This window comes from Hypanus sabinus, chromosome 9 (genome assembly GCF_030144855.1).
Source record: "Hypanus sabinus isolate sHypSab1 chromosome 9, sHypSab1.hap1, whole genome shotgun sequence".
Lineage (NCBI taxonomy): Eukaryota > Metazoa > Chordata > Chondrichthyes > Myliobatiformes > Dasyatidae > Hypanus > Hypanus sabinus.
This window is the reverse complement of record NC_082714.1, coordinates 140290197-140317178: the sequence shown is the minus strand read 5'-3', so window position 1 is coordinate 140317178 and position 26982 is coordinate 140290197. Positions and strand designations below refer to the sequence as shown.

The 26982-nt window shown below is 41.2% G+C and overlaps 1 protein-coding gene across 1 annotated transcript in view; it reads left to right on the top strand.

Annotated features, from left to right (window-relative positions):
• Positions 1-26982, top strand: part of soga1 (suppressor of glucose, autophagy associated 1) — a 125248-nt gene that overhangs the window by 89197 nt on the left and 9069 nt on the right. Inside the window, exons 7-11 of the mRNA XM_059980704.1 lie at positions 1284-1409; positions 11916-12146; positions 13065-13229; positions 14964-15131; positions 25598-25849. Of these exons, the coding sequence (XP_059836687.1) occupies positions 1284-1409; positions 11916-12146; positions 13065-13229; positions 14964-15131; positions 25598-25849 (942 nt within the window). The remainder of the gene's footprint in view (positions 1-1283; positions 1410-11915; positions 12147-13064; positions 13230-14963; positions 15132-25597; positions 25850-26982) is intronic.

Genomic DNA, 26982 nt, shown 5'->3' with positions numbered 1-26982 from the left:
TGCAGCTGGTCAGGATGCTCTCAATGCTGCTCTTGTAGTTCTAGGTGATGATGGCACTGGTTGTGAATTACAGATATTGGCCCATAAATAATGTGGGAATTGTGGCACAGAGCAGTTGGAAAGTAACTTGAGTGTAATGGCATTTCCATAATGCTACTGTTGTTGTGTTTTGCAGTTATAAAACAGATAATGTCACAATACACTTGGCTGGTTGCTTCACTTCATATGTAGATAATACATACCCCAATATATCTCTGTCCTTGATGCTGTCAAGCGCCTGACTATGTTGCAACTGTACTCCATAGAGGTTGGAAGTATTGAATTGCACTTCTGTGTAATCAGACCTGCTCTCATCTGTCCTCAAATCCTCATTACATCCCACTAACAGATGCTGTCAGGAAGAAAAGCTGGGAGATTTAAATAATCATTGCAGAAATGCAGCTCGAAGAAATGAATAGAAGCAAAAAGAACACAGACCAATCAAGTCAATTTCCCCATTCCATCAACCCCATTCTTCTGCCTTGTCCCTGTAACCTTAGGCTGTCTTACTAACCAAGAACTTTTCAACCTCCCTTTAAATATATCCAATCACTTAGCCTGTGGCAATGAATTCCACAGATGCACCACCCTCCGGCTGAAGAAATTCCTTCTCATCTATATTTTAAATGGATGTCCTTGAATTCTAAGGCTGTGTCCTCTGTGCTTGGAAAATTCCCACCCCCCCCCCCACTATATTCCCTCCTCCCCACATCCACTCTACCTAACCCTTTCAATAGTCAATAGGTTTCAATGAGATTCTCCCCTCATTTATCTAAACTCCAGTGAGTACAAGCCCAGAACCATCAATAAACTCTTCATGCATTAAAGAGTAGATCAGAATCAAAACTGAATAAAAATTAACACTTTGAAGCAAAAATCAAAGAAATGAGCGTGTAGCAGAAGTGCCATTTCATGACCTTTTGCAGGGGATTAAGTGCATTTTGTTCTGCATTTTTCATCACACTGAATGTGTATAGACTCACATTGAAAATTCTTTATCTACCTTTGCTGCAGGAGCATTGGTTTTCAGCTGGTCATTAAATGGGAAAGTTACCTCAGCACAAGTAATTCCATTTTCATAATCTCAGAACCTGTGCAGTGCCTGTGACAATATTGTGGCTAACATCAGCCTGCCTAGTCTGCGAGAAGAAGTGACAGTGTCATATATATGGAGAGATAAAGGAAGACTATTGGAAAAAAAAATTCTCTGCAGCCATACTCACATTGATTACTTATTTAACTAGGTCAAAGAACTCCAGCTTGATCTATCTGAAGCTAAGGAAACCATCCGAGGACTGCAGGAGCAGCTTGCTCAGGAAAGGGAGCTTCGGAATGAGGATGCAGAAAGATTTCAACAGAAAATGTCACAGGTCAGTTTGAGAAGAGCTCTTTGAACTGTGTGTGATACGATTTTTTGATTTATAAGGTGACTCATAAGAGACACTGAAGAAAATAATTTTTTTGCCAAGTTTATTACGCAGTTCAAATTCTAGAGGAGTTAAGTAATTCTCTTTAATTTCACATGGAACAAATGAGTAACACAATGCGTTCAGGAAAATTGTCCTGTTATAAAGCATTGAAATATCTATCCGAGACAATGTTGTCCTCATAATAGTTCACCTGCAGAATGGGCAAAAGCATAACTTCACCCATCAATCTCTAGCATTCCCGCAGGAGCAAGGGAGAGGGACTGAAATGGGAATATATAGAACTCTGTAACCAACAGTGGGAATGTACATTCAGTGGCCACTTTTTTAGTTACCCTCCTGTACCTAATAAAGTGACCATTGTGTGTATGTTTGCTGCCATCTGCCACCATAGCCCATTTAATTCAAGGTTCGAGGTGTCATGCATTCCGAGAAGTATCTCTGCACACCATTGTTGTAAGGCGTGGTTATTTGAATTACTGTTGCCTTCCTCTCAGCTTGAACCAGTCTGGGCACTCTCCACTGACCTCTCTCCTTAACCTGCCATTTTTGCTCACAGAACAGCTGCTCACTAGATTTTTTTTTCACACCTTTCCCTGTAAAGTATAGAGACTATTGTGCATGAAAACCCCAGGAAATCAGCAATTAATTTGCAAGGGGGATGGGACCTGGAGCAATAGAGCAGTAGAAGAAGTGCATTGAGCAAAGCCAGGTCTAACATATAGAGAGGCTTTGAGGAAAGAGAAGCAGAATAAAGGGTGTAAAAGTAGTAATGTAGAAGGGCCAAAGTGCATGGACTTCAATGCAAGAAGCATCAGGAACAAAGGTGATGAACTGAGAGCTTGGATACATACATGGAATTACGATGTTGTGGCCATTACAGAGACTTGGCTGGCACCAGGGCAGGAATGGATTCTCAATATTCCTGGATTTCAGTATTTTAAAAGGGATAGGGAGGAGGTAAAGGGGGAGGAGGGGTGGCATTACTGGTCAGGGATACTCTTACAGCTACAGAAAGGGTGGGTAATGTAGCAGGATCCTCTTTTGAATCAGTATGGGTGGAAGTCAGGAACAGGAAGGGAGCAGTTACTCTACTGGGAGTATTCTGTAGGCCCCCTGGTAGCAGCAGGGGTACCGAGGAGCAGATTGGGAGGCAGATTTTGGAAAGGTGCAAAAATAACAAGGTTGTTATCATGGGTGACTTTAACTTCCCTAATATTGATTAGCACCTGATTAGTTCCAATGGTTTAGATGGGGCAGAGTTTGTTAAGTGTGTCCAGGACAGATTCCTGTCACAGTATGTTGACAGGCTGACTAGGGGGAATGCCATACTAGATCTAGTATTAGGTAACGAACTGGGTCAGGTCACAGATCTCTCAGTGGATGAGCATCTGGGGGACAGTGATCACCGCTCCCTGGCCTTTAGCATTATCATGGAAAAGGGTAGAATCAAAGAGGACAGGAAAATTTTTAATTGGGGAAGGGCAGATTATGAGGCTATAAGGCTAGAACTTGCGGGTGCGAATTGGGATGATGATGTTGCAGGGAAGTGTACTATGGATATGTGGTCGATGTTTAAGGATCTCTTGCAGGATGTTAGGGATAAATTTGTCTTGGTGAGGAAGATAAAAAATGATAGGGTGAAGGAACCATGGGTGACAAATAAGGTGGAAAATCCAATCAAGTTGAAGAAGGCAGCACACCTGAGGTTTAAGAAGCAAGGATCAAATGGGTCTATTGAGGAATGTAGAGTAGCAAGAAAGGAGCTTAAGAAGGGGCTGAGGAGAGCAAGCAGGGGGCATGAGAAGGCCTTGGCAAGTAGGGTAAAGGAAAACCCCTAGGTATTCTTCAATTATGTGAAGAACAAAAGGATGACAGGAGTGAAGGTAGGACCGATTAGAGGTATAGTTGGGAAGGTGTGCCTGGAGGCTGTGGAAGTGAGCAAGATCCTCAGTGAATACTTCTCTTCAGTTTTCACCAATGAGAGGGAACTCATGACGGTGAGGACAATATGAGTGAGGTTGATGTTCCGAAGCCTGTTGATATTAAGGGAGAGGAGGTGTTGGAGTTATTAAAGTACATTGGGATGGGTAAGTCCCCGAGGCCTGACAGAATATTCCCCAGGCTGCTCCACGAGGCGAGGGAAGAGATTGCTGAGCCTCTGGCTAGGATCTTTATGTCCGTATTGCCCACAGGAATGGTACCGGAGGACTGGAGGGAGGTGAATATTGTCTCCTTGTTCAAAAACGTAGTAGGGATAGTCCGGGTAATTATAGACCAGTGAGCCTTACGTCTGAGGTGGGAAAGCTGTTGGAAATGATTCATAGAGATAGAACCTGAGGGCATGTAGAGAATCATGGTCTGATCAGGGACAGTCATCATGGCTTTGTGAAGGGCAGATTGTGTCTAACAAGCCTAATAGAGTTGTTTGAGGAGGTGACCAGGCATATAGATGAAGGTAATGCAGTGGATGTGATCTACATGGATTTTAGTAAGGCATTTGATAAGGTTCCACACGGTAGGCTTGTTCAGAAAGTCAGAAGGCATGGGATCCAGGGAAGTTTGGCCAGGTGGATTCAGAATTGGCTTGCCTGCAGAAAGCAGAGGGTCGTGGTGGAGGAAGTACATTCATATTGGAGGGTTGTGACTAGTGGTGTTCCACAAGTATTGGTTCTGGGATCTCTACTTTTCGTGTTTTTTATTAATGGCCTGGATGTAGGGGTAGAAGGGTGGGTTGGCAAGTTTGCAGACAACACAAATGTTGATGGTGGTGTGGATAGTGTAGAGGATTGTCGAAGGTTGCAGAGAGACATTGATAGGATGCAGAAGTGGGCTGAGAAGTGGCAGATGGAGTTCAGTCCGGAGAAGTGTGAGGTGGTACACTTTGGAAGGACAAACTCCAAGGCAGAGTACAAAGTAAATAGCAGGATACTTGGTAGTGTGGAGGAGCAGAGGGATCGGGGGTACATGTCCACAGATCCCTGAAAGTTGCCTCACAGGTAGATAGGATGGTTAAGAAAGCTTATGGGGTGTTAGCTTTCATAAGTCAAGGGATAAAGTTTAAAAGTCGCGAAGTAATGATGTAGCACTGTAAAACTTTGTTTAGGCCACACTTGGAGTACTGTGTCCTGTTCTGGTCATCTCACTATAGGAAGGATGTGGAAGCATTGGAAAGGGTACAGAGTATAGAGAGTTTAGAGAGTATGCATTATGATCAGAAATTAAGGGAGCTAGGGCTTTACTCTCTGGAGAGAAGGACGATGAGAGGAGACATGATAGAGGTATACAAGATATTAAGAGGAATAGAGTGGACAGCCTGTGCCTCTTCCCCAGGGCACCACTGCTCAGTACAAGTGGACATGGCTTTAAGGTAAGGGGTGGAAAGTTCAAGGGGGATATTAGAGGAAGGATTTTCACTCAGAGAATGGTTGGTGCATGGAATGCACTGCCTGAGTCAGTGGTGGAGGCAGACACACTAGTGAAGTTTAAGAGACTACTAGACAGGTATATTTAAGGTGGGGGGTTATATGGGAGGCTGGGTTTAAGGGTCGGCACAACATTGTGGGCCGAAGGGCCTGTACTGTGCTGTGCTATTCTATTTCTATGCATTTGATATGTGACTTCTGAGACACTCAAACTACGCCAATATGGCACCATCAATCCATAGATAAAGTCACTTAGATCACACTTTTCCCCCATTCTGATGTTTGGTCTGAACAAGAACTGAACCTCTTGACCATGTCTGCATGCTTTTATGCATTGAATTGCGTGCATGGGATTGGCTGAACAGATATTTGAGCAGGACTACAGGTGTACCTAATAAAGTGGTCACAGAGTGTAAGTTGGGGAATTCAAGGAGGAAGAACCCTTATCCCAAATAGAGAACGGGAGGCCCTTGGGCTTTTGTCTGTTTACAGTTGTAGGTCATCTCATGCAGATACAGTAGATTCCAGTTATTTGAGACACATCAGGACTACTTCATTTTGGCCCAATTAAACAGCTACCCCAATTAGCTGACGTTTCATGGAAATAGTTAAAAAGGTATAGAAAAGACAGAATAGCATTTAACTGAGTAACAAATTATGTATTTAAATGAAATACTGAACAAATTAGAACACAACGAATGCTACCACACAACTGTAAAACTGTATTAGTTCATGATCAACGGTGTACGCTGCTGTGTGGGGGGTGTGCAGGGGGGGAGTAGCACCTCTGGTGAGGGGGCTTGTCGTGTCCAGTCTGTGACAGATCACTCACCCATGACCCCCATTGGACTCTCAGCTCTCACCTGAGCCCCAGGTAGCTCTTTGTATGCGACAGTGACCACACCCGGTACATCGCTTTAGCTGGCAGGCTAAACCAGGTGAGGGTAGCCAACGGGCCTTATACCTGGTAAAATAAAACCATAAGACATAGTAGCAGAATTAGGCCATCTGGCCGATCGAGTCTGCTCTGCCATTCAATCGTGGCTGATCATTTTTTCTTCTCCTCCTCAACCCCAGTTCCTGGCCTTCTCTACATAACCTTTGATGCCATGTCCAATCAAGAACCTCTCGATCTCTGCCTTAAATACACTCAATAACCTGGCCTCCACTGCTGCATGTGGTAACAAATTCCACAAATTCACCACTCTTTGGTGTAAGGAATTTCTGTGCATCTCTGTTTTAAGAGAACACCCCTTGTCCTAGACTCTTCCACCATGGAAAACATCCTTTCCACATCTACTCTGTCTAGGCCTTTCAAAATTTGAAAGGTTTTAATGAGACCCCGCCCCCCGCCCCCCCATCCTTCTGAATTCCAACAACATCAAACCTAGAGCCATCAAATGTTCCTTGTATGATAACCCTTTCTGTTACGTACCCCGTAATTGGGTGTCTAACCAGCAAAGATAGAAGAATCCGTTGGAGTCTGGTGGTACTATTTTCAAACAGTGTTTATTAGTAAAATATACAAATCAATATCAACAATGCAAATATATAGATAATACACGTTAGCAATACTAAACCTAAAAGTGTGGGTATAATAATAATCAATAATAAACAAGCTCTATTGATGTCTAGGGGATAATGAATTGTCATATGTGAATATAAAGTTCAGTTCAGTTCATACGTGCTGAGGGAGTTGGTTCTTGTATTTTAATCGATATAGAGAGAGAGAGTGAGCAAATGGTGACAGCTACAGTCGGGCAAACCTTCCTTTACGATCTTGATCCATCAATGTGTTGTGGCCATTCAGGTATGACCCCTCTGTCCTTCAGCTAGACCGTTCTTCTGTGGTGGACTCATCACTCTGGCATGAGTGGACACACACACAAGCCCCCACCGGCCCTGCTATAAACCCTGTGAGTTAAACTGACCGATCATTTGTTCGGTCCCTGATGTTCCACACCTTCTTGTGGGTTCCAACACTCAAGCAGTGCTCACTAGTGTGTCTCCTGGTGTGTCTGAGTGGTGTCTCCCCAGACCTCACTTTTATCCCTACTCACGGGGTCTCAGGTGTCGATCAGTTTTGAATGGCTTAGTCCATCAAACCAGCTCACTCCGGCTGTCCACTGAGAAATTTTAATGAACAGAATGGAACCAAGTAAACAGCCCTCTCCGGAGCCATAAGTCTTTCAGGAGTCATAATAAGGTGGGTCAACAAGTCTCTCTCCCCCGGTGTTATCTTTCCCTTGTCTGAAGCAGATGTTCCAGTCCCAGTATGTTTTTCCTTTGTCTCTCTTTCTCTCTCATTAGCAGCATGGTAACAGAAACAGTTTGTGATTCTCCCGGGGGGGGGGGGGGGGGGAAATATAGGCAACTCTGTACCCTTCTGCCCATCAGAGTTGTTCATCCTTCATAACACTTCATTCCTGGAATCATCCTTGTGAACCTCCTCTGGACCCTCTCCAATGCCACCACATCTTTTCTAAGATGAGGAGCCCAAAACTGTTCACAATACTCAAGATGAGGCCTCACCGGTTCCTTATAAAGCCTCATCATCACATCCTTGCTCTTGTGTTCTTGACCTCTTGAAATGAATGTTAACATTGCATTTGCCTTCCTCACCACCAACTCAAACTACAAGTTAACCTTTAAGGTGTTTTGCACAAGGACTCCCAAGCCCATTTGCATCTCAGATTTTTGGATTTTCTCTCTGTTTAGAAAATAGTCCGCACAGTTACTTCTACTGCCAAAGTGCATGACCGTGCGTTTTCCAACATTGTATTTCATTTGCCTCTTTCTTGCCCATTCTCCTAATCTGTTGAAGTCCTTCTGCAGCCTGCCTGTTTCCTCAACACTACCTGCCCCTCCACCAATCTTTGTATCATCTGCAGACTTGGCAACAAAGCTATCAATTCCATTATCTAAATCATTTATATGCAGCATAAGTAAGTGGTCCTAACACCGACTCTGCGGAACACCGCTAGTCACTGGCAGCCAATCAGACAAGGATCCTTTTATTCCCCTCGCTGCCTCCTACCAATCAGCCAATGCTCTAACCACGTTAGTAACTTTCCTGTATTACCATGGGCTCTTAACTTGGTAAGCAGCCTCATGTGTGGTACCTTGTCATAGGTGACATGCCTGTCCTAGCATGAGAAGTCCGCTCCAGTGGACTAGACAGTTGAGATCCACAGCCAAGAAGGCAGTTTTGCAACACTTCAAGGAGAGCAAAGGCACGACAGGGCACAAAAGATGTTAGGGTTACCCTCTGTGACCAAGGAAGACCCCAGTTTGTGACGGCTATTGGTACCATTGGATCTGGACTGCTGAGGTCCAGAGAGTGGAACTATCCCAGTGCAATGGCTTTTCCACTTTAAAAACTCTCCAGCACAGGTTTCACTGTCATCATCAGATACAACAGACAACTTACGCACTGCCATGTTTTTTGATTGACTGTAAGTGAACAAAATTAGTACAGACGCTTAGTGCAGATAATGGACTGCCTTCATATAATGATTGCTTCCTTCAAATCCTTGGTAGTTCTTAGAAGGAGTAAAATTGTCTCATTTTTACTCCTGGCCATTTCTGACATCTCCAAGACTGAATGTTTAAAACCACAGTGAGCAAAACAATTCTAAGTGGCCTTACCACTTACTTCTCACCAACAATCAGTGACAAAAATCACTGCTTTCTGAACACACATGTAAATTGTGTTGTTTAAAAACATTTCACTGTAAACACATTGTAGTGTCTTATAGCAACACCAGTTCATGCGACTGATGCTAGTTAGATACTATTCAGCAACAATCTGCTGTTCCAGTTAAGTGGCATAGTGTCCCAAATAAACAAAGGGAATCCCAGTGATTTTCTCAATTAGTTTTTGTTCTTTAAGAGTTTTCCCTGATAAGCAGCTGCTTGATTAGCCAATGGACCAATTAACCGGAATCCACTGTATTTCACTTAATGCTGGTAATCAGTCTTTAATTTGGGTAAGGTATTGGGTATAGAATTGTCCACCAAGATTCCTTACAAAATGGTGTTTGAACTTGGAACTTGCAGCACAAAATGCACCAATGTTTCTCAAGAAGTAAAATGGATTTGGCCATTGCACTCCACTTTTAAGAAAGAAATCTTAAAATTATATGAAGCCATGGAAGCAAGTGGTGGATGGTCGTTTGAGCAGTTGGGACATACCACAAGTCTTGGTTCTGTGACCAGGCAGACTATCTGTGAGAGTATTGATAATGGCTGGGATCTCCTGTCTTGTAAAGACACTGCCCAGAAGAGAGCAATGGCAAACAACTTCTGTAGAAAAATTTGCCAAGAAGAATCATTCTCATGGATAATACTATGATCATCCACATCATACAACATGGCACATGATGATGATGACGGAAGTTTATTGAGACAAAGATTTCAAGTCACAGTTTCAAGTCTTGGTTCTTTTTATTATATGGTAGGAACCCTAACAGCGTAATGATAATTTCCAGCAAATGGAGCCAAAGCACAGATGGACAGTTGGAGAATCCTTGAGTGTTTGGACCAAAATATATTTTAGCACTCGGCATTTCTACGTCAATTCAGATCTGTGTATGTTAAGCATTTAGTTTAGGAATTTGGACTGCACTGTGGGAAAACTTGACCTAATTTTGTTAATGGACTGGAAGGTGTTTAATAATCTAGTGATCATAGTTTGAGCTCTTCAATACTTTTGTAAAGTAAAAGTCAAATAGCTTATGTTTACTTAAAAATCAATTCTGCCCAACATATCAAATTGTTCTTGAATACTTTGTCAAAATTTTGTTCCAAAGACTAGGTAGTTTTGTATAATCAAATGCTTTCAGATACAAGCTTGTTGTCTATCAGTTTGTCAATACTCCTTTTGCTCTGTTGTCATGTCCTAATACATTCTTGTTTCTATTCTATTTCATATCCTGCAAAATCCTCATCAGATGATCTGAGCTTCATTATAACCATAGTATTACTTTTGTTAGAAATCTAGAAGAAAAATGGAAATTAATAGAACTATTCACCATATCACAAGGCAGTTATACAGAGAACAGACAATGCTTCAGGTTACTGAAGGGTCATCAAATCTATCTCTAATATGTTGTTAATTGGTGTACTCAGAACTGTAACAGATGTGACAACTGAGTGGCCTCCTGGGTTATATCTTCCCATGATTCTATCTTTAAAAAAATGAAAATCAATTTTGCACTGGCTATTTGGGACAATGTAGGCAAGTTCAATATCTGATTTCTGAAAATGTAATTACTCTGTTATAGAATCCTAGATGCTTACCCTACTTATCACAAGGCTGAACTAGTTTTTGATTGTTGTCCTTAATTCTGGATTCCTGCAAATGGATTTGGGCACCTAAATTTCTCATTGTAAAGTTCCACTTATAAGAATGGGCATTGAATTGAAGTTCCATTGGGTTACCAGAATCCAGCTGATGGCACAGTGGCTTCAGCACCGGACTTCGAAAGCGAAGGCTCCCAAGTTCAAACCCAGTCCCCCTCCCCCCCCCCCCCCCGGGCATGCTTTCCATCTGTGCCGAGTTGAGTGCCAAGCTAGCCACTCGGCCTTGTAAAACAAACAAGGGTCGAGTCAGAAACGTTCATACTGTGTCCCAGTTAATCCGAAAGGAGACCAACCCTGACACTACGCGCCAGACAAGAATGGCTAACTGTGTGGTGTGACACACTATGAATGACTAGAATCCATTGAACAATGAGACGAGAAAGAAAATCAGGAAAACAAATGTCATTCCTGTGTTTTCAAGTTTTGGGCAATCAGGTGATTGGGGAAAGCAATGCCAATGGTGGTCTTTAAGATACGACTAATGTACCTCAATTAAATCATCCCATCATTGATAGGGATCATTCGCCACACTTCCAGTATTTTAGAAACCACTTAGGGAATCAATTTCCAATTGTCGTACTAATTTCCCAATTCTGCAATTACATAGAGCCTTTGGCAGAGCGTTGCTGCCTTATTATGAGCAGCTGGAATCAGACCTGTATTTTTTTTTAGGAGTTTAGAGAATAATGGATGCTCTTGTTGAAACATGCAAGATCCTAACTGAACATAACAGGACAGACTATTAGGTGAGTCTTGAGCAAGGATACATTACAAGATAAAGAGGTTGTTATTTAAAACTGAGGTGCATAAGAATTTCTTTTTGCAGAGAATCTTCAGTATTCTCCCCCTGTAGAATTGTGAAGGCTAGATCAATGTAAGTATTTAAAGAGAAGCTGGATACATTTTTTTTTCAAAGAGTCATATTAAGATACCCAAGAACTGTGACCTGGTCAGATCGGCCTTAATCTCCTTAAATGGCAGACGGGCTTGTGGATCCATTTTGAGGTTGTTTTCAGATAGGGCAATGTTGTTAGATTATGGACTAGCTGACAAGAGTTGAAATCCCCTATGTGACTTGAGGAATATTTAGACTCAAGCAGATAAATCTGCAAGAATTTTTTTAAAGCCTCATCAATATTAATGGCTGTATAGTACTAGATTATTTATGTTCTTAAGGGAGGAAAACTTAGTCTTTTCTCGACCTGGTTATTCCTTGTCTTCAGGTGCCAACAATGTAGTTAACTTAACAGTTCTTGGAAATAGCCCAACTTCTTGAGTTAAGGATGGCAATTAAAAAGTGCACGTCCTATAAATAAAGGAAAATGACATCTCACGACTGTAAAATTCAGCTGGATAGAATCATGGAAATTTGTAGCACAGAGAACCCCATTTATAGATAATTTTCCTTCTGTCCAAATAACACTAATCTCTGTTTTAAGAATATCCAAAATGTGAAACAGGACAGGTATGTTTATGCTTTTTCTTTTCTGCTTGAACTTCAGGAATTCAATGAGACTACTGGTTCTCAATAGTGATAAAACCTGTTTTATACGCTGAACCATGATCCAACAAAGTGAGCTGCTGATAGGGAACACCTAGATGGTTGCTTTCACTGCTAATCTGATTAAAGCTTTTCTGTTTGCCATGATTCCTTCCATAGCTTAAGGAGGAGCAACAAAAGGCACTTGTGCGAAGAGATTTTGAGCTGCAGAGCCTGAATTTGCAGACCAAACTTGAGCAGAAATTCTGGAGCCAAGAGAAAAACATGTTTGTGAAAGAAGCTGATCAGTTCAAGCAAAACCTCTTCCTGCTTTATATGAAGCTGAAATGGTTCTTGAAACACTGGAAATGTGGCAAGAAGATGGATAATGATGGGGATGATTTACTAGAGGTGCATAATTTCAATTCTTAAAAAATCTTTTTCAAAATCTCAATCCAATGGCACGATGTCAATCCAATAAAATACATGCAATTACAACTTCCAAAAGTACCACAAACTAGTCACTGGGTTTGGAGGCTTGCACACCTCAATGATCTGGAGACCTGGGTTGGATGAAGGCAGGGCATTGTGCTTTGACTCTTGGTAGAGTCACCCATGCCAAACAGGTCAAAGTGTAGAAGCCAGACTAAGAGAGGTCTAACGTTCCTCTGGGTTCAGGGGTTCAGCTCAGGGCTAACAATCCATGGCCGGTCAAAGAATTTGTTACGGAAACAGCAATGAAGAATCCTATCCTTGTGAGTCTCACAATAGAGAAGATGGCCAAGGACAGACAGATTGGAAGACCTTCACTGCTTCCCTTAATGCCAGTGGCATAGCAGGCAGTAACTAACTAACTGATTAATACAAGTGTAACTTCCTATCTGCTTGTTAATTCATCTAATTATCAGGGAAATAAATGGATGCACAAATTAAAGTTTAGTGAAGTACAGTGATAAGATTGAACTCATGGTCTGCATGTAGCACAAGGAACAAATACTAATAAGTGGAGGGAACTGGGACTTCTGCTGAAAGAGACTCAGGAAAAGTTCTGTGAACACAATGAACAGATTTCTGATCAAAATGGGTAATTTTGTGCATTAAAATTCTTCATTAATTTTGGCAGAGGATTTTTGTCACTAAGGAGCAGAAAGTCTGAAGTACTTCCTCTTTTCAAGCTCCATTCATTTTAAAATTGATCATTAGTATATCTGCACACTATGGCAAAAGATTCACTGCCATTGTTGATGTGTCAGAGTGCACTGTGCTGTGTGATTCATGTCCTTTCTTGAGGTTGTGTTAACAATCCCCGTGCTTCAATGTGCTTGGCAGGTTAACAGTGTGAAGGATTTATATTTGCTGATTGAAGAAGAGGAGCTGACCCCTCGCCAAGTGGACAATAAGACAGTGACAACAGATGATCAGTCTCAGAAAACCTTGGAGGGAGCTTTGACTCTTCCAGTGGAAAAATCTGTCCTTGCATCACATCCAAAGCAGGTACAACAGTAATGGTCAATAATCACAATTCTAAGGAATGTTTGCTATCATGTACCAATATCAAATTTTAAGTACATACTTGGTTCATCTGAATTATAAGCTCAAGTAGGTTTGACACTTTTTTAAACTTTGATAGCAATTGTGTGTTACTGTTACTCTAATTTTGATGTATATCAGCATTAATTTTTTTTTAAGAGTTTTCAAACCACAGGGTGCAGGTATTATTCCAGCATATATATGCAGAATCTACTTTGTTGGGTACAACTGTACACTTGCTTGTTAATGCAAATATCTAATTACTCAATCAACTCATTGCATAAATGCATGCAGACAAGATCAAGAGATTCAGTTGTTGTTCAGACCAAATGACTGAAGGGGGGAGAAATGTAATGCAACTTTCATCGTGGAATGACTGTTGGTGCCACAGGGTGGGTTGAATATCTCAGAAACTCCTAATTGCTTGGAATTTCCACACCCAGCAGTCTCCAGAATTTACAGCGATTACAGAGAATAGTGCAAGAAACAAAGATCTCCAGTGCGCAGCGTTTCTGTGGGCGAAAATGCTTTGTTAATGAGAGAGGTCAGAGGAGAATGGCCAGACTGGTTCAAGGTGACAGTAACTCAAATAAACATGCATTACAGAAGTGGTGTGCAGAAGAGTAGTTCTGAACAAACAACGTGTTGAACTTCAAAGTGGATGGGTTACAGCAGCAGAAGACAACACCGGGTTCCACTCCTGTACCTAATAAAGTGGCCACTGAGTGTATGTGATTTCATTATAGTTGGATGACTAAATCTGTTGGCAAACTTCCTTTGTCACCTAATAAAAGATTCAATTGTCTTGGGTATGTCATAGCACTGCCTGTTTGTCCTACTTATTAATGTCATTAACAAGCTTATTTACTTATATTATTTGTGTGGTTTAGAAAGTGCAGGATATAAGCCGTTGATTCCTGAGTGTTTGTTGATTCACTGATGTTTTGGAAGTAGTTCACGATATTAACTAGTTTTTTTTTTATTTGGATTCCGTGAGCTAGTTTCTGACTTTCATACAGTGAAGTTCAGTTCCTGTTGTAATATTCTAGTACTGTATACTGTTGTAATGTACTAGTAAATACAGTTTCGTTTTTCTTCCTTCCAGTATCCTGCTTATTGCAGCTTCTAGATGCTTTAGATTTGTAAAGTATGGTTTTTTTTTTATGAGCCTGCACCACACAATTCCACCCTTACGACCACTTAGCGTACTAACTCATTTGGGTTAGCTCATTTACTAACTCATCCACTTTGGGATGTGGGAGCAAGCCAGAGCACCCAGGGGAGATCCATACAGTAATAGGAAGAACACACAAATTCCTTATAGACTGCAGCGGAATTATGCCTGGATTGTAGCGTTAAGCTAACCACTACGCCACTCCATTTTCAGATAGTCCAGGGAAGCATTGGAATTTTGTTTGTAATGTTTTTTATGTTAAGTCCCCTATCCATGCTATCCATTACTTTTTATTTTATTATTCCAATATCAAATATGCTTGTCGGGTCATTAAGTTTGATAAAGGCAGCCTAATATTGATGCTTGTTCAGCTATCATGCAGTTCAGCTGTAGGTTTTTCTATTTCATTCAGTTGAGTGGTATTTGTAATTCTGAGCATTGCGAGCTTTAAATATTATATACGTTATAGCAATGTTGTTTACTTTAGCAGGAATAATACTTTGGGCTGATTTTATATTTTCCAGTCGAATGAATACAGCAGGGTTGTCGGAGACATTAAAATGATTTTAAAGGACCTGTGCACAGAATTGAAAGAGGAGAGAAGGAGAACCAATGAGCTTCAGCTTCAGTTTGCAAATGCCAAATCAGCCTGGGAAATAGAAAGGGTGGAACTCAAGAGTCGTGTTGCACAGGTAAGCAGAGATTGAGAATAGACTTCCAGCTACTTGTACTGTGTTAACAGCCGGCCACAATTAATGTTGCACAGGTATTTTAATATAATGCAAATCAAGGAACATTTCTCCTTGAAATTGTTTTGATTTAAATCAGGTACTTTCCTAATTTGCTTATTAGAGGCTTTATTCTGATAACCGGGATTAGCATAGTGGAAAAGAGAAGCAGTGTCTTTCTTAATTGAGCAAGGGTTCTTTCAAATAAACGTATTTCTGAATATCAACTATGTGTTTAATTGATAGCTGTCATAATTATTTTTAAGTGGGTTTAAAAAAGGGATTGAGATGGTAAAAAGAGATTTGCGATCAACTTGTACGTTGCAGGTGTACCAATGTTTGTCCAAACCTAATGATCTATTCAGCAAAGACTTTAAAGATTTAAGCATCTCGTAATTAGTATTATGGATCTGAATTAAGATGCGTAAAATGTATCCTTGCAAGTGGAACATGTGCGATGACGGTCCCCGCACCACCTCCCTCACTCCCATTCAGCGCCCCAAACAGTCCTTCCAGGTGGGGCGACACTTCACCTGTGAGTCTTCTGGGATCATCTACTGTATCTGGTGCTCTCAGTGTGGCCTCCTGTATATTGGTGAGACCTGACATAGATTGGGAGACTGCTTCATCGAGCACCTACCAGGAGGTGCCAGAAAGAAACAGGGTCTCCCAGTGGCCACCCATTTCAATTCTACTTCCCGTTCCCATTCCGACGTGACAGTCCATCGTCTCCACTACTGGCACGATGAGGCCGCACTCAGGAGCTATACCTTGTATTCCGTCTGGGTAGCCTCCAACCTGATGACATGAGTATTGATTTCTCAATCTTCTGATAATTGCCCTTCCCCCGATTCCACAATTCCCCATTCCTGTTTCCCTTTCTTACCTTCTCACTTCCTTCTGATGATCCTTCTCCTTCCCATTCTTCCATGGTCTTCTACCCTCTCCTATCAGATTCCCCCTTTGCTGATCCTTTATCTCTTTCACCTATCAGCTTCCCAGCTCTTTACTTCATCCCTCCCGCTCTCCTGGTTTCACCCACCACCTACCACCTTGTACTGCTTCTTCCCCTCCGCCACCTTCTAACTCTGACTCCTCGTCGCTTTTTGCATTCCTGATGAAGGGCCTTGGCCCAAAATGTTGATGGTCTACTCTTTTCCACAGATGCTGCCTGGCCTGCTGGGTTCCTTCAGCATTTTGTGTGTATTGCTTAGACAAAATGTAACCAAGTTTTTCATATGACATCACTGTTAAGACTGTGTTTCATGTAGCAATTGGGGTTAAAATTTTAAAAGTTTTAACAAGTTACCAGTGGAATAACTGAGAGCAAATGAAGCAGTGTAATAATGTATGTGAATTTATCAGCCGCTGCTCGAGTTTCTCAAGGTCAGGAAATTTCCAGCTCTATATCCTCTTGAAGAGTAACTTAGATTGTCCGTGTTAAAAGTAACTGCCCATATTATCATGCTGGTGAGCGTGTAGTTTTTGGGTACTGCAAATCTGTGTTTTTAATGATGCGTTGCTGCATGCTTGAGAGTTTGGTGGAAGGTGCTGATGCTTTTTTTGTTGGTGGGGTGGGAGGGGTCGTTGCCGTGTTGCTGCTTGTGCATGGAAGGTGGGCTGGGGGGTCTTTGGGGTTTAACGTTTCAACTGTCATTCTTTGGGGCACTCCTGTTTTCATGGATGTCTGTGAAGAAAAAGAATTTCAGGATGTGTATTGTATACATTTCTCTGACATTAAATGCACCTATTGACCTATTGAAACCTATTGATTGTTGTTTCCCAGCTTTATTTTTACGATAACAGATTTATTGCACTTGCCCAGGGTCTCTGTGGGTGACCAAAATGATCCTATTTATAGAGTCATAGAAATACTATAACACCAAAACAGGCCCTTCAACCCATTAATCTGCCTAGTCCCATCGACCTGCACCAGGCCATAGCCCTCCATACTCCTCCCATCCATGTACCTATCCAAACTTCTCTTCAATTTTGAAATCAGCTCCGGATCCACCACTTGCATTGGCAGCCTCTCACCACACACCATGTGATTGAGTAAATTTCCAGTTTTCCTTTTCTAAACAACTATTTAATTAATGTTCAGTTCAGATGTATTTTCTAAATTATTACTTCAATAAATGATTCTTATCAACTACCACACTTTAACTTTGTTCTGCAATTATATTTTTATTGTTTACTTTGGGGTAATTCTTCAAATCCAGATCAGTATTTTAGTATTTTTACTAAGTGTTTATGTAGATTTATTATTTTGACTGATTCCTTTTAATGACCAATATCTTTAGTTAAAAACATCTTGCAGATTTCAGTGGGTGAATTTACAGTGATTTCTACAAGATTCTATTCTCCCCTGCATAGAAAGTAGGCAAATGTTGCGCGGTGCTGCTTAATACTGTTCTCTAATATTGCCAGAAATTATTTCTGGAAGAAGTTTCCAAATCTACACAATGACTCATCGTATCCTCGGAGCATCCCAAAGCACCTCAGAGCAAGGAGTTCCTGCTTGACCGCAGTTCTCAATGTAGGCAAAGTTTGGTACATTAAGCATTTACAAAGCAACCAAAAAAAAACGTTGCTTTGCAGCTAAGTATTGCAAGATTTATCAGTTTAAAAGGAATATAAAGAAAGTAGCTTTATCAGGTTAATGAACATTTAGCTTAAAATCACATCACAAGCGAAAAATGTGAAATTGCATAAAATTGATGATGATCAATAGTGATGTTAAAGTGCAATTTAGTCGAGTCTTTTCTGCTGGCACCGTGGACCATAAATGTGAATATCCTCCTGCTGCAGTTGTATCATAGTGTTGCTGATTCATGGGATTTGCTATGGCAAGGCATCCAATGGCGTTTCCAGTGAATTAGATTTGCCCTGTTTAGAATTTTTAAACTTCTGCTTGGCAAGTTTCTAAAAGTAAAACTCGATAGTGATTTGAGTCATCTGAGAACTGAGCAAACGCAGCGATCAACTGTGCATGCATTTAACTAATCAGATTGATGGGACTGCAGACACAAGCTGCTCAGCTGCTGCAATGGTGGTGTTGAATTCAACGACAAATCAAATGTGGGAAGAGAAACAGGAGGGAAAATGCAGATTCAGAGAGAGGAGAGAGAGGGTGCAAAGAACAAGTTCAAATATAATTTGCATTTTGTTTTTGTGTTACAGATCTGCAGATGCTGAAATCTAGGTGTAAAAAAAAAACTGCTGGAGGAACATAGCAGGTCAGGCAGCACCTACAAAGGCAGAGAGATGGCCAACATCTTGGGTCAAAACCCTGCAGAGGTCCTGATGCAGGATCTTGACGCACGGCAGTGACTGTCGCTTTGCCCTTCCAATGCTGCCTGACCCACTGAGTTCCTCCAGTAGTTTTTGCTCCATTTTGTATTTGACATGCTGATGTGCTTCACCAACAATGAAGATCTGAACAAATGGTTTTCCACATTCATATTAACTGCTTTCCAGTGCTAAGTAGTTTCACTTGGAGAGAATCAACAGTTATCCCTTAATTAAAAGGGAGTTTAGCATATCTGCCAGTAAGTGTAGCAACTTCAAATTGTTCAGTTATTTATTTGGCAGTAAAATATTGTGTTGGCTAAAATCAGAGAGGCAAAAGTTGGGCAGACAGTGTTTTAGATGTCTGGGTTTAGCCAAGCAGCTGCCTTTGTCTGAAGTTACTGTACTGTTTGTGCCAACTTAATGCGACCTTCCTTTATGTCTGACATAAGATATTAAATAGAGGTGTTGTTTCTTGCTGAAGCTTAACGTGGTAATTTAACTGGCCAAACCATAGCAAAGTAATGGGAAATCTAGGGCGCTGATTTTGTGGCTGATTTAAAGTTGCAAAAGACTTGTGTACTGTATCTGTCCAAACTGGTAACTTTAAGTGAAATGCTGGATTTTTCCAGCCTTATTGCTCGTGGAATCATCTCCCTCATTCATTTTCCCACTGATAACTGCACTGATTTATAAAATGACATACACGTGTTGACTGATATAACTAAACCATACTATTACAAGGGTTTAGTTCAGTAAACCACAGCTTCCTTCGTTCGCCTGACCCAGAGGCACAGCTGCGTGTACCAGCACTGGGAATGGAAATGCTGTGATTCAGATGGAAATTTATACGCCATGTATAGTCTGGCAAGCCTTGTGAGAAATCTATCCCTCAAGACAGATTGTTCATTTTGTTGCAGAAATACAATCCATTTGGGATTGTTCGACCAGGACTTGGGTAGAAATTAAAAAAGACTAGTCTTACACATTAGAACTTGTCACTGTTCTCTTTCCATTAACAAAGTTCACACAGCAAATGTCAGTGCTAGAAGCACTAATTTAAATCATTTATTCTACATTATGTCTTTCTTCAATGCTCCAGGGCATCCAACAGCACTTACAGGTCAGCTAGTCTTGACCTTGCATGTTTAATTTTTTATAGTGGCAGTTTTCTGTGTAATCTCCTAATGGAACAGCAAAGAAAACACTCCATTTGGTACCATAATGAACACCTAAGTAACCACATAGTTCTATACCTGCTCTGGTCAAAAGATTGTGAAATTAACAGCACAAGAATTCAGAAGGAAATATAAAGTAGAACGGTTCAGTGGTTCCATTTAATATCAGAAAATGTATACGGTATGCAACCTGAAATTCTTACTCTCCGGAGACATCCACAAAACAGAAGGGAAAAAAAAGAATGAATGACAGGAAAACTTCAGAACTCCAAAGCCCACCACCCCCCTCCCATGCACCAGCAGCAGCAAAGCATCAAATGTCCCCCTCCTCCCCCCACCTGCCTCAGCAAAAACATCAGCCCCCACCCAGCATGCAGGCAGTAGCAAAACTCCAGAGAGTATGATCTAGAGTCCCGTCAAAAACCTCTGTTCGCCCAAGTTTGACATGCCAAAGGCGCGCACATGCGCACAAGAGAGAGAGAGGGAAAGGTATCACTCCAGCCTCAGCGAGCGAGACCATTAGCTCGCTGATTCGATCTTACAATCTGCAGCATCGCTACTTCAAGTTTCTCCGACTTGAGAATCGGCAGAAAGCTCATGCTGTTAATCTCACCATCGAGAGAGAGAGAGAGAGTGACCATTTGAGGCCTCCGACTGTTGTGTTCAATATCATAGGTGGAAAAGAATTGGTGAGGGAAATGACATGTGGTTTAAGAAAATAAGGGGATTGAAAAATAAAAGAATACCATTCCTAAACTCTCCAAATAATTGAAACCTGAATGAGTTGTAATAGTGGTAACACGATAATCACTGCTAACCATTTAAAAGGGAACTTGGACAGAGACTCATCTTTTCTGTACTGTGTAGATTTTCCTTTCTGTACTGTGTAGATTTTCCATGCTGCACAGTAGAGCAAAGGGGGTGTAGTGGCATCACCACAGAACTTCAAGGCAAATGGTCCAGAGTTCGATTCTGGCCTGCTCCTTTTACACTTCCCATCCATGCTGGGTTGAGTGATGAGCTAGCAACTCCGCCTCGCAAAGAAACAGTCAAACACTACGAAAATGGCAAAAATTCCACTCAATATGCCAAAAGGAATAGCAAAACAAGTACAGTAAGTTCAGATTATATATTGTGCTTTAGTTTGGAGCATGGCAGATCTGAGACATCAGCTTTTGACAGTCTCTGATTGATCTGCCCACAATTACATTTGGTGCAGATTAACAATGAGTCCCACTTGACTCCGTGTCATGTGACACCAGACTGTCTTCATTATCCACACTGTAATTTAATGGCACTGAGGGTAAAATGCAATTATCTGATCAATTTCAGTTACCCTGGCAACCAAGTGATGTACAACTGCATCAGTGTGAAAATAATTAACTCCTTTTATTGTTTTATATCAAAGTTAGCTTCAATTTTGAATGTGTTTGGGTAGAGCTAGGCCTGGGCATTAACATTATGTTTTAATCAGGGGTTCCCAACCTGGGGTCCACAGACCCCTCAGTTAATGTTAAGGCTCCATGGCATTAAAAAGTTGGGAAGCCCTGGTTTAAGTCATGTAAAAACTCTTCGCTTAGCTGGTTTGCATCAGATGTAGGAGTATTACTGCATTAGAAGTACTAGTCATGGCCCGAAACGTCAACTGTTTACTCTTTTCCATAGATGCTGTCTGAACAGCTGAGATCCTCCAGCATTCTGTGTTGTTGCTCCAGCATCTCATGTTGGTGAAATATTGGTCTGCTGATATTCAGTCAAGACTTTAGGCAATAGTTTGTTGATATGTGTACTGTGTTGATGTTCATTCCCATTCCTTAATTGTTCTTGAGAAGATGGTGGTGAACTGCCAGTGTGAATCACCAGCAGCTTTCTAGTGAAGGTACCCCCGCATTGTGGTTGGGAGGGGAGTTCCAAGACTTAGAGCCAACAACAGCAATGTGGAGGTGAAACTGAAAGTGGTGATGTTCCTATGTGCCTGCTGCACTAATGTAATTGGAATCACCATCAAAAAAGTGCCAGTGAGCACTGATGAGGGTAATGGAGGAGATGCTGACTATATGGGCTGCTTTTCCAGCTTCTGAGTGTTGCTAGACCTGGTCTAATGGAGAACATTCCAGCATTCTCTTGACTCACGCCTCTAGGGGATGTTTCAGGAAGTGAGTCACTAACCACAGGATACATAGCCTCTGTCTTGTAGCATTGGTACTTATGTGGCTAGTCTGCTGAGTTTTGGTCAGTGACGACCCTTGGGATGCTGCTGCTGAAGGACTCAACAGTGATAATACTGCTGAACAGGAAAGGTCAGATCCTGTGTTGTTGGGGGTGGTCATTGTCTGGCAATTCAGTGATATGTATGTTTCTTAACGTAAAGTGCATCAACTTCAGCTTATTTCTGAACAGTGTCCAAGATTGTGGGCATGGTATTAAACATTTTCCGGTCAGAGTTGCACAGAGTAGGGACAGGCCCTTTGGCCCATCTCATCCATGTCAACCTTGATGCCTGCCTAAGCTAATTCCATTTCCTGATGTTTGACCCATATTCATCTGAGCCATTCCTATCACTATGTCTCACTATGTCTCTCCTAATATATTTTAGACTTCGTAATTGAAGCTTGTACCAATCACCCTCAGTGTGGAAAGAGTCGCCCCTCAGGTCCCTTTTAAATCTTTTGCCGCTCACCTTACACTTGTGCCTCTAGTTTAGACTCCCCTACCCAGGAAATAGACAATTACCATTCACTTTCTCTATGTCCCGCAACAGAGGTCGTTCTCATGCTAGGCTCAGGACAATCCTGTGAGGAACTCCTTCAGTGATATCCTGTGGCTGGAAGTATCAATCACTAACAATAATCCACTTACTTTGTCTGACATACGACCTCAACAACTAGAGTGTTTTGTCTTGATACTCTTTTTCATTGGCAATCTATAACACCACATTGCTTCCTTGATGTTAAAGCAGCCACTCCCACTTCCACTGCTGAGATTCATCTCTTTAGTCCATCTTTGGCAGCATCAGCCTGCTTATGCTTGAGCATAAATAGATTGGACTATAAGTAGCTGGATTGAATTTGGCCTTTTTGTGAATAGGAGATAACTAGTTAATTTTCCATATTGCCAGGCATTTGCTCGTTTTGTAAATTGATTCGAACAATTTGATTTTAGATCATTGAGTTCCAACAAATTAGTTGATCTATTTTATGATTACTAAACCGTTTTTATCAAAGGTCAAAGACTCAAAGTACATTTATTATCAAAGTATATATGCAATATACAGTCCTGAGATTTGTCCTCCCACAGCCAAGAAACAAAAGAAACCACAAAGTCATTGAAACAGTCTAAGACTGTTCATTATTTGTCTGTGAGAAGTTTTATAATATCAAGATCTTGATGCTGAAAATAAATGCAGAATTAAATTTGCATTCATATTCGGCCTTTCCTGGTATAAATTGTGATGCAAGCATATATCTTTATTACTTGCAGCTTTCGAAATAGTTTTTTTTTTGGTTGGGTCCAAATGTGACAAACCAAACATATTCAAGTTTATTATATGTTAAACTAACAAGGCTGTAAATAATTACATGCCTGCATTTCCATCCTGCCCTAAAATGGACAATATACCCAAAATCATAGACTGTTTGCACCTTCTCCCTCACTCCATTCCCACAAAGAATATTTCAATCTGAAACAAATAGTTATCAATCCATTCTGCTTCATGATAGCTAATATGATATGGTTATAGTATCTACTCATAGATCCATAGGTAGCATTCTCACCTTTGAAAGTTCTAGTTTTCAAGTCATGTTAGAAAACTAGATCAATGATTCAGAGCAGTGTTGAGGAAGTCCTATCAGTCTTGCCATCTCACAGATGAGATCTTAAACGTAGACCCATCAGCTATCTCTAATGGTCTTGAAAGATCCCTTGCACTAGTTGTGAAGAGGAGGAAAGGAAATATTTCCAGTATACTGGCCAAAATTTCATCCTCTATCTACATTGCTAAAAGGAATTTAGATATTTATTATCACACTGTTGTCCAGAAAAACTCCTTATAGGCAAATTGACTTTCATCGATAAACAGATACTTTATTCATCCCAAAGGAAATTACCGTGTCACAGTAGCATTACAAGTGCACAGATATACAAATATTTGAAGAGATGAAAAAGAATGAAAAATAAGTTACCTCAATCTGTCTAACAAATGGTCACCACTTCCCTGGCTATAGGTCGACTCATTATAGAGCCTAATGGCCGAGGGTAAGAATGACTTCATATCCTGCTGTTTGGAGCAGCGCAGTTGTCTTGGTCCTGAAACAGACACTATGTTGCAAGCTCTGTTCCGGGGAGAGATTTTAAGTGAGAAAGGCTCAAGGGTGTTGACGTTTGTAAATCTCTGGCCCACAATCTCTAAAAGTGAAGGAGTATTCACCATGATATTGAGAGTCCTTGAATCTATGCATTGGGAGGACAAGCAGACTTGTGTTATTTTACCCATTACAGTCAGTACTTTCAGGGTACACAAAACCAGAGTAGTAGATCTTTGATCCTGAGAGACTGCCTATGACGAACATGGTGACTGCACATCAAATACATTTCATTGCAATCTGAAGGATTTTGTGATGTCTTGAGTTCATGTAAAGCACCACACATTGGTCTTTTACTCTGTTGTCTTGTAGTTCAGGGTTAAAAGCCAAAACCATTCCATTTCTTGGATGACTTCATCAGGGATTTTTGTGGCAATAAAGCGTGAGTCAGAAGAAAACAGATGTCATCCAAGACTTGTTCATGGTTAGAAATGGATAAAGCATGCATTCTCTTGAGAGCAGTTTCACTGAGATAAAAAAAAATCGAGTCTAAACATTGAAACAGAATGTGGCATGATGCAAGATGCACTCTTGCAGTTAATTTTGGGCTTGTGTCAATGTGAATGTAGAAAATCCTCCTGGCCCGTGAGCTTACCACGTCAGCTGAGAATTTCTCCACCTGTTTGTGGTAGAGGGTCACTTCTGTGAGTGAGGAGGTATCTCAGGTTTGTTCTGAAACTGTCCAAAGCAGATTTCAGTTACTCACCATTTTATTCTTTGTGAAGTTAATCATTTAATTTAATTTGTTCTTAAGGTAATTTTCTGGCGTCAGACAATATCCTGTAGTCAATGAATAATCAAGTTGGTTTACATATCACAGGCCCTGCTTCCAAATACAGGGACTTGTGCATTGAAAGTTAACAGATTTTACTCTGTCCTCGGGGATGTGGTGAGCCAAAAATCTAATCCTGGAATTATCAGGGACATTGGATTTGTCATAGATTCATACAGCCCAGAAACAGTCCTTTGCCCCACTGAGAGTGTGCTGACCATCGACCCACTTGTGCTAACCCTATTTAATTTTCTCCATGTTCACATTACCCGCCCCCGCCCCCAAAGGATTCTGCCACTTACAAACTTGAGGCAATTACAGTGGCCACTTACCTTGCATATCTTTGGGATGATTGAAGGAAACAGAGTACCCAAAGGAAACCCTTGAATATCACAGGGAAAATGTTTAAGTCATGGTAACTGCAGCAGTGGGAACCAGATCAATTGAATTATAGAGGCCCCTCCATTATTGCTGTTCCCTGCTTTTAGCAAGAAGGCTCCAGGGTTTACTCTGGAATAATCAGATAAGTGGGTATCAGTAATTGTTGGAAGTACATGAGTTTATCTTATATTAGTAAACAAAGTTATTTTAAGTAGTAAAGCAAGAAGTGTGTTTTAATCAATCCATTTTATTTAAGTGACAGAGGTACAGAAAAGCACTGGAACTCACCAGGGATAGAATACTTTCCATCAAATCACAAGAGCCAAACAGTTCACATTGTCATTAGACTGTTAAAGTTTAGAAGTAGGGAGCTATTTGGAAAAAAAACGAAGTATAATTGTGAGGGATTCAGAGTAAGGAACTGAATGTTTAACTGTCCCTAAACAGCTGGAAGGTAGGGCTGGGAAACTGGCTTCTGAGAAGGCTCCTAGTGATCTGAAGGCCACCCTGAAGTGGGAGAGGGAGGAACATCAGCAGCTACTCGCAGAGTCGTACAGCGCAGTCATGGATCTAACGCAGCAGCTTCAAATCAGTGAGAAGAACTGGAGTCAGGAAAAGTTGGAGCTTCTTGATCGATTTAACAATGAACGGAGCCACAGTGAGCAGCGTCTGAAGGAAATGCAACTCAAGATCAATCAGGTAAGTACAAAAGAGTTTCTGATTGATTAAGAAAAATTATTGCTTTCAGACAGTTTCTGGATGTGTGTAAACATTTTCTGTAAGAAACCTGAGTTTCCAGAATCATGGCCCCCAAAATATATATATGGGGGTGCTGGTTCGGACAGCAGCATCAGTTGCAAACTCAAGATCGCTGCTTTTTGCCAAGGTTCCCTGGTTTCCCATCATGTATAAACCTGTCTGCCCTGAATGCTGGTGTGGGGAACAGCACAGCAATGAATGTTTCCCAGCCACACCAAGGGCCCCATGTGTTGCAGTGGAAGAGCTGTTGCCTTTGGTGAGGTGTACCCAGTAGATAATAAACATTACATTATTTTATGGGCATGAGAGGCTGTCTCACTGTGGATTTTAATTTAGTTTTTAATATTTGTGCAACTTCTGGGTGGAGTTTGCAAATTTGTTTTCCCAACAGTGAATCGCACAAAGGGAACAAACCAGAAAAGACACTGCTACTGCAAGATTTTGCCTCCTAATAAATTTATAAAAAATGGAATACACATGCTTTAGGAAGGCACTACAGTATCAGAATCAGAATCAGACTTTAATCGCCAAGTACCTGTGCACATACAAGGAATTTACTTCCGGCAGATGTTGTCTCTCTGCTCGTAACAATAACAATGATAAATATAAATGAAAATATAGATTATACAGACAAATAGTGCAATCCAAGTAATAGTTAGCCGACAGGTAACCGGCAGTTAACTGTTCAGCAAAGTGACCGCAGTAGGGAGAAAACTTCTCCAGTGCCTATTATTCTTAGTCTGGAGGGATCTGAAGCACCTACCAGACGGAAGCAGTTCAAACAGTCCATGCGCAGGATGGAAGGAGTCCTTTATGCTGTTCCCCGCCCTCTTCTTCAACTTGGAAGTACAGGTCCACAATAGAGGGCAGGGAGGCTCCAATGATGCGCTCGGCAGTCCTCACTGTGCGCTGTATCCCAAGACGCTGATCTTCCCCACACTGTTGGCGTCACTAAACTCTGTTCTCTGGAGAGTTTTGATGTGACGGGCAGTACTAAATTGAGTTGTCTCATTATGGTGCAGTTATCCTAATATTTATCTGCAATTAATACCACTAGATATAAGCATTACCAC